This window comes from Squalius cephalus (genome assembly GCF_949319135.1).
Source record: "Squalius cephalus genome assembly, chromosome: 24".
NCBI classification, from domain to species: Eukaryota; Metazoa; Chordata; class Actinopteri; order Cypriniformes; family Leuciscidae; genus Squalius; species Squalius cephalus.
This window is the reverse complement of record NC_137145.1, coordinates 17,351,343-17,357,513: the sequence shown is the minus strand read 5'-3', so window position 1 is coordinate 17,357,513 and position 6,171 is coordinate 17,351,343. Positions and strand designations below refer to the sequence as shown.

Sequence of the window (6,171 nt, the reverse complement as noted above, 5' to 3'; positions counted from 1 at the left end):
CCAGGGATATTTCAGAGACTATTTCCCTGACCTTGACAGCACCCATCTAAACTGGGTAAGGAACCCATTTGCCCCTGATGTAGGCTCTTGTCTGGACTTAAAATCACAGGAGGAGCTGATTGAGATGACTACTTCATGGGATTTAAAAATGAAATTTGAGGCTCTTTCACTCTCTAACTACTGGATGTATGTAAGAAATGACTTTCCCATCCTAGCTGAGAGTGCTCTGAAATGCCTTCTTCCTTTTGCAACCACTTGTGTGAGTCTGGCTTTTCAACTTTAAAAGTACTTAAAACAAAACACAGAGCACGTCTAAATGTAGAGAGTGACGTGTGTTGCACTGACAGACATAAAGCCCAGACTTGACAAACTGTATAGAAGCCACCAGGCCCACCCATCCCATTAATATGCTCTCTCTCTCTCACACTCACACACACACACTGTTGTTGAATGTTGCCACCAGGCCCAGCCTTCCCATTGATATGCTCTCTCTTCTTTTCTCTCTTCTTCTCTCTCTTTTTCACACACCACACACACACTCACACAGTGTTGAAGGTTTCCACCAGGCCCAGCCCTCCCATTGATATGCTCTTTCTTCTTCTTCTCTCTCTCAGATACAATGTTGAATGTTGAAATTACTGTACCAGATTTGAAGATGTTGAAATTAATTACTTTACCATATATGAAGATCTGACATACAAATGTTATTATTACAACACCAATAAAAGTCAATGGATGTTCACCTAGATGTTTTATTTATTTCTACATTTGTCGTAGTATTGTTGATGGGTTCAATAACACATCCCGCAAAAGGGGGGCCTTGGCCAGAACCTAGTGGTATTTGGGGGGCCTTGTCATGGAAAAGTTTGGGAACCCCTGGCATAGACTACTATTAAACAGTAGCGGTTAAGTGCACCAGAATGAAATATAATATTCAGAAGTAAACAGCATAGCTGACTTACAGATTAAAGGGGCTATGTGTAGGTTTTTACTTAAAATCTTTAAGATAGAGTTTTCATTTGTATATGTATGAGCCAACCATGATGTAATAAAAAGAATGACATCTTGACTGTCCACCACGGTTGCCTCTATCAGCCTGTAGGCTCAATTGTGCGTGGAGGAGTCGGGTCCGAATCGGCGCGAAAATTCACAAAATGTGACATGCGCGTTCTCGTCTACTTGGGCTTACATCCGTACGGCACGGCAGCCATTATTAGTAAGCGGCGGCATAGTGTTTTCAAAAGGACTCTACGGATGGAAAGAAGCGACCAGCCTCCAGCACAATCCAGACACCCACGGAAACTCCTCGTAACTTAAGTTTAAAAAAAAACGAGCGTGCGCACCGAGAACGAGCATGAGACTGGCTGCAGTTTCTCTAACGGCCACTGGTGTCAGTAACGGTTAGAAATTTCAGAACTTACGCAACGCTCCTTTAATTTAACAGCCACAAAAATTATGGTTGTGAAAGAGATGGTGAACATCTGACTTACAGATTCAGTTAACATCCACAAATGAATAAGCATGACGATTCAGGGAGCAGGCTACACAGTGAACTCCAAAAAAAGGCTACGCTTGAGCAAACAGTTTGTGAATAGGCTACTACAAATGATGGCCATGAATAAAATATAATATTCAGAAGTAAACAGTGTAGCTGACTTAATGTTTAGCTGACAGAGTGTTTATGTCAGAATGTTTATTTTTAAACCACAACCTTCTAAACATCTTCAATGTGTGCTTCTTTTACCGATATATTTACCGACATCTTTTGCATTTCTAATCCAAACAACATCAAACTTGGCACTGCACTTGAGTCGTGCCCGTAGCAAGACACCTGCCAAGTTTTAAATCCATCGGACCAACGGTTCGAGAGATACGCACGCACGGACGGACGGACGGACAGACAGACCTTGATGCAACAACATTTTTTATTTTATTTTTACCTGCAAAGGTCTCCTAGGATAAAAGGAATGGCTTGATATTCCAGAGCAACTTGTCATTCTTACTGGACGTCAGCCATCTTGGTTTGGAGGGAAGAAATTCCTCATAACTAGGTATAGGATGATGCACTAAAGTCCACTATAGAGGTTGATATGCAACTATGACTACATTTCAGAGCAAGTCCCTAACACACAAACAAACCTCTCCAGAGACATGAAATTGAAAGTAGCAGAAAATGATCAATAATTTATTGTATAACACAAGTGAAAGATAAAGTCCCACAATAATGGCAAATGGAAAAAGCAAACTTGATGGGAAGCGATACACATTTCTTTTCTCATACACATTTATCATGCCATAACTGAATCCAAGTTGTTTTTCTTTATGTTCTGTTCAGTTCAGAGTAAAATAAAAAAGGTAAGATTGTCTTAGAAGTTTAAGCTTAAGACAAAAACACAAGTTTTTTTTTTTTTTACCAATGATTGTCACAAATTATATTTTTTTCCCATAAAGATTCCATATAGATGTGATCACACACAATTGTCATGATATTATGCAGATTAGAAACGGAGTAACTGACATTAAAGATATGACAATATAGACATTTACAAAATTTATTACATTTCTTTGTTTCATCAAATTACATCAGGGATTTACATACAAATCATCATTATTAAAATAAGCCTCCTATAAAAACATCATATCAATAAATGACCAAATCAATTAATGATATATATTCATAAATACATGAAAGACTTTCCATTTTATTAGTAGTAGTATATTGGCTACACACACAGTAGAACTACTTCAAAAGACATTCGTGAGTTCGTTTGCCAAAAAAGCTCAAGTAAAATGATTTGGCTTGCTGTCTGCAGTGGAGGGGCTCGAGGAAGCAGCTTCAACTCGAGATAGGCTATAGCTAAACTCGCAATCCTGATTTTTTTCCCCTCGCAATTTGCAAGTTTAGATCTTCGATCTTTTCTCAGAAATGTGAGATATAAACGCGCAATTGCGAGTTATAAAGTTAAAATTATTTTTTTCTTTTATGCCTATATCCCACAATTTTGATTTTAGAACTCGCTATTGCTTGATCCGGCAGTTAGGAACTTCACTTATAAATTCCTGGCACCAACAAGAGTGATTTGTAGATCTCGTGTCTTCATCTCTCGTGACATTTGACACCAAACGCATGCTCTGCAGAATGTGGCCATCAGGCAGTCATTACACATATCACCCTGCAAATGAACATTTGTAATATAGCCGTTATGTCTTTATAAGTCTACATCACTAGTATTATACTCATTTTTACATCGTTTGTATATCGTTTGTGGCAAATTGCCACAATAAGAAAAAAATAACGCTCTTTGTCCTGATATTTATGGGGGGGAAAAAGAGAATGAGAAACTTTCAATTTCTCAGCTGAATAGGCCTGCTACTAATTGGCACCTGACTGAATGCAGAAAAACTTCTCATTAAAACCACACTTTTTTTTATGTTTTCACTTATTACACAATAGCTATAGAAAATATATGATGGTATTGAAATTTGAGTTTGGAATTTTAAAAAAATTGTTCTAGTTAAAGACAAGTAGGCTACTAACTATGCGTTTAAACTGCTATAGGAATTAAACATTTGCGTGATTGCACTTTTGGCTGGGATTTAGTATGTGACAACAAGCCTTGGTCTCCCCTAAATGTTACTAAAGTAAATTCGATAGAAAAGTGATTCTCACCTTAATACCATAACGCTGGCGCATTGACACCCTCATGGACATGGATATGGGTGGGACGCACCCGCAGAAGTCCAGCAGGGGGAGACATAAGCACTCACCGTATTTCTTGGCTGTTATGCACGTGTAACACGAGAAACACCAGAAAGCAAAGCAGCCTGTTTACAGAAAGGGAGGTCATAATATTTATTAGCCTACAATAAATTACATCATGTTGTAGGATAAAGATATGAGCAGAAAAATCAAAACATAAGTTCATTCTGCTGGATGCTTCAGTGGAACGGTCTCTGTAACTTTAAGATGGTTCTGATCTATGACCACACCAAGTGAAGGAAACTACACTAAGAAAGTCAGTCACACATTTTAAGGTTACGTAGTTACATTGTACTTACTCAAATAAGTACTGAGTAATATCAATTAACTAGACTACACAGCCTAATTACTACATAGATACAGTTACAGTTAGTTACTTGTAAATGTATTACTATAGACTAGTAAGTACTTGTAGTAATGTGCAACTACGTCACCGTAAAATAAAATGTTACCAGAATGTGAGTCACATGTTTGGAATCACATGAGGGGGAGTAAATAATGATAGTGTTTTCATTTTGGGGTGAACTTTCCCTAATTACACTACATTAATTGTATGTAACTTTGCAACTACATGTCAACTAACTTTTATTCAAGTTAGACAGTCTGCTTATATCTGCTAACACTTTATTTTGGTGGTCCCCCATGTCAACTTAAATCCCAACACCCTAACAGTATACTACAGTATACTCTAATCAGAGTTAGTTGGCATGTAGTTGCAAAGCTACTTATAGTTAGTAGAATGTCTAATGTGGACCATAGAATTAAAGTGTAACCTTTGTATTTTATCCCAAACTTTACTTACATTCAGACATGTCATCACAGCAGTCACAGATTTCTGATCCCCACTGATCAGAATGACTAGAGATCATAACAGGCTGTGGCTGCATGACTACCATGGAGTTGGACATGCTTACAACTACAAATGTACAACAGGTAGAGAAGTATGATATGATTTAGGTATCACACACCAATGAGAGTGAGTGTGTGAGTGAGAGAGCATTTATAAACCTTTGTTCATGTTAGTTAATAAAAATGCTCATGTTAGTTCACAGTGCATTAACTAATGTTAACATATACAACTTTTAAACTTAAAAATTGATTAGTAAATGTTAAGATTAACATTGTCTAGGATTTATAAATGCTGTGAACTAATGCAGTCAAATAATGTTAACAAAGGAAACCTTACTGTAAGGCGTTTACATAATATTTTAGTATATTATTAATTTACTACATAAGCAGACCCTTATTTTAACTTAATATTGTATATATTTGAATTTTTTAAACCGATATAAGATATTTTCTTGATATAAAAGATCTCATTAAAAGTGATTACGGTTTTATGTGGCATTCATAAAGGCACTGACACAGTGAAAACTATTTAAATCCTAAAACAAAAGGTTAAATAATCATCGTAAAAATGCAGATGAGAGTAATGAAGAGATTCTCTGATTCTGCATATCTCTGTAGAAAATCTACACTCACCTGTGTTGGCAGGTCAAGCGTAATGGAAAGTATCTGCGGTTTCTGATCACAATCGTGCCTTTTTACTGAGTGGGTATCAAAAAAAAAAAAAAAAAAAAAGGTCATCACATTGGCTCTAAAGGAAAACCTCCTTAACCTGTTTGACCCGTTCACAGCAGCATCCTTTTAGCATTACGCTTAGGCTACACAAAACAGGGTGGAGAACAATACCACATTGCTCCATTGCAAATGAAGAATCCAGACATGCTTAATGTATGAAAATATACCATAAGGAATGAAACTAGCAACATCCTCATTGAAACCACATAATAAACACAGCTTCACAGAGTAAATGTTATGATTCCAACCTGTGTTCCCCTGTCATGTGTGTTTCTGGATTCATGTCTTGCTTCATGTTTTGCTGTTCTTTGTAGGTTTAATGTTGATTAGTCTCCTCAGGTGTTTCTTATTAGCCATACCCCTTGTTATCTTGTTAAGCTTGTCTGCCTGTGTATATATAGCCCTTTGTTTCACTTGTTTTTCGTTAGTCATTGAATGGACGTTCTCTGGTTCAGTGTGTTTCCCCCTGTTCCCACCGGTTACTTAGCGTTCGTGCTTTAATAAATCTAAACATGCACGTGGATCTGCTTCCCAGCCTGCTTCTTTGCCTGTTTCAAATGTTACAGTAAGATAGAAATATATCCAGACACAAATGAATCTTTAAATATTTTCAAATGTTATGACTTTAAATTTAAAGATAGTCACTGGGGAGAAATAGCCAAGCAACATCTCTAACAGGACAAAACCTGAAGACTTCCTCATTGATATTTGTCCTCATTCAGAGTTTTCGTCAGATGACAGGCTTCTGAACTGTCTCTGTTGAAGTAAAGGAATCCTGTTAGCAGAAGCATCCATTAAACATTTCCCATAAGTGCCTCTCACTCATCAAA

The 6,171-nt window shown here is 37.1% G+C and overlaps 1 protein-coding gene across 1 annotated transcript; it reads right to left on the bottom strand.

Annotated features, from left to right (window-relative positions):
* Positions 1-2,164: 2,164 nt before the first annotated feature.
* On the bottom strand, positions 2,165-5,613 carry LOC307152413 (cornifelin homolog B-like). The gene is made up of 5 exons (XM_079861012.1): positions 5,590-5,613; positions 5,243-5,307; positions 4,563-4,676; positions 3,671-3,825; positions 2,165-3,173 (listed from the first exon to the last, which is right to left on the bottom strand). Exons 3-5 carry the CDS (start codon positions 4,666-4,668, stop codon positions 3,051-3,053), a joined length of 384 nt encoding a protein of 127 aa, XP_079717138.1. The 5' UTR covers positions 4,669-4,676; positions 5,243-5,307; positions 5,590-5,613; the 3' UTR covers positions 2,165-3,050.
* Positions 5,614-6,171: the final 558 nt, after the last annotated feature.

Excerpts from the sequence above, each read along its gene's own strand:
- LOC307152413 (XM_079861012.1), bottom strand. The coding sequence starts at position 4,668 with ATGTCCAACTCCATGGTAGTCATGCAGCCACAGCCTGTTATGATCTCT. Across the intron at positions 3,826-4,562 it reads CTGTGATGACATGTCTGAAT|GCTGCTTTGCTTTCTGGTGT; the intron begins GTAAGTAAAGTT and ends TTCTGTAAACAG. Across the intron at positions 3,174-3,670 it reads GCCAGCGTTATGGTATTAAG|GGTGATATGTGTAATGACTG; the intron begins GTGAGAATCACT and ends GTTCATTTGCAG.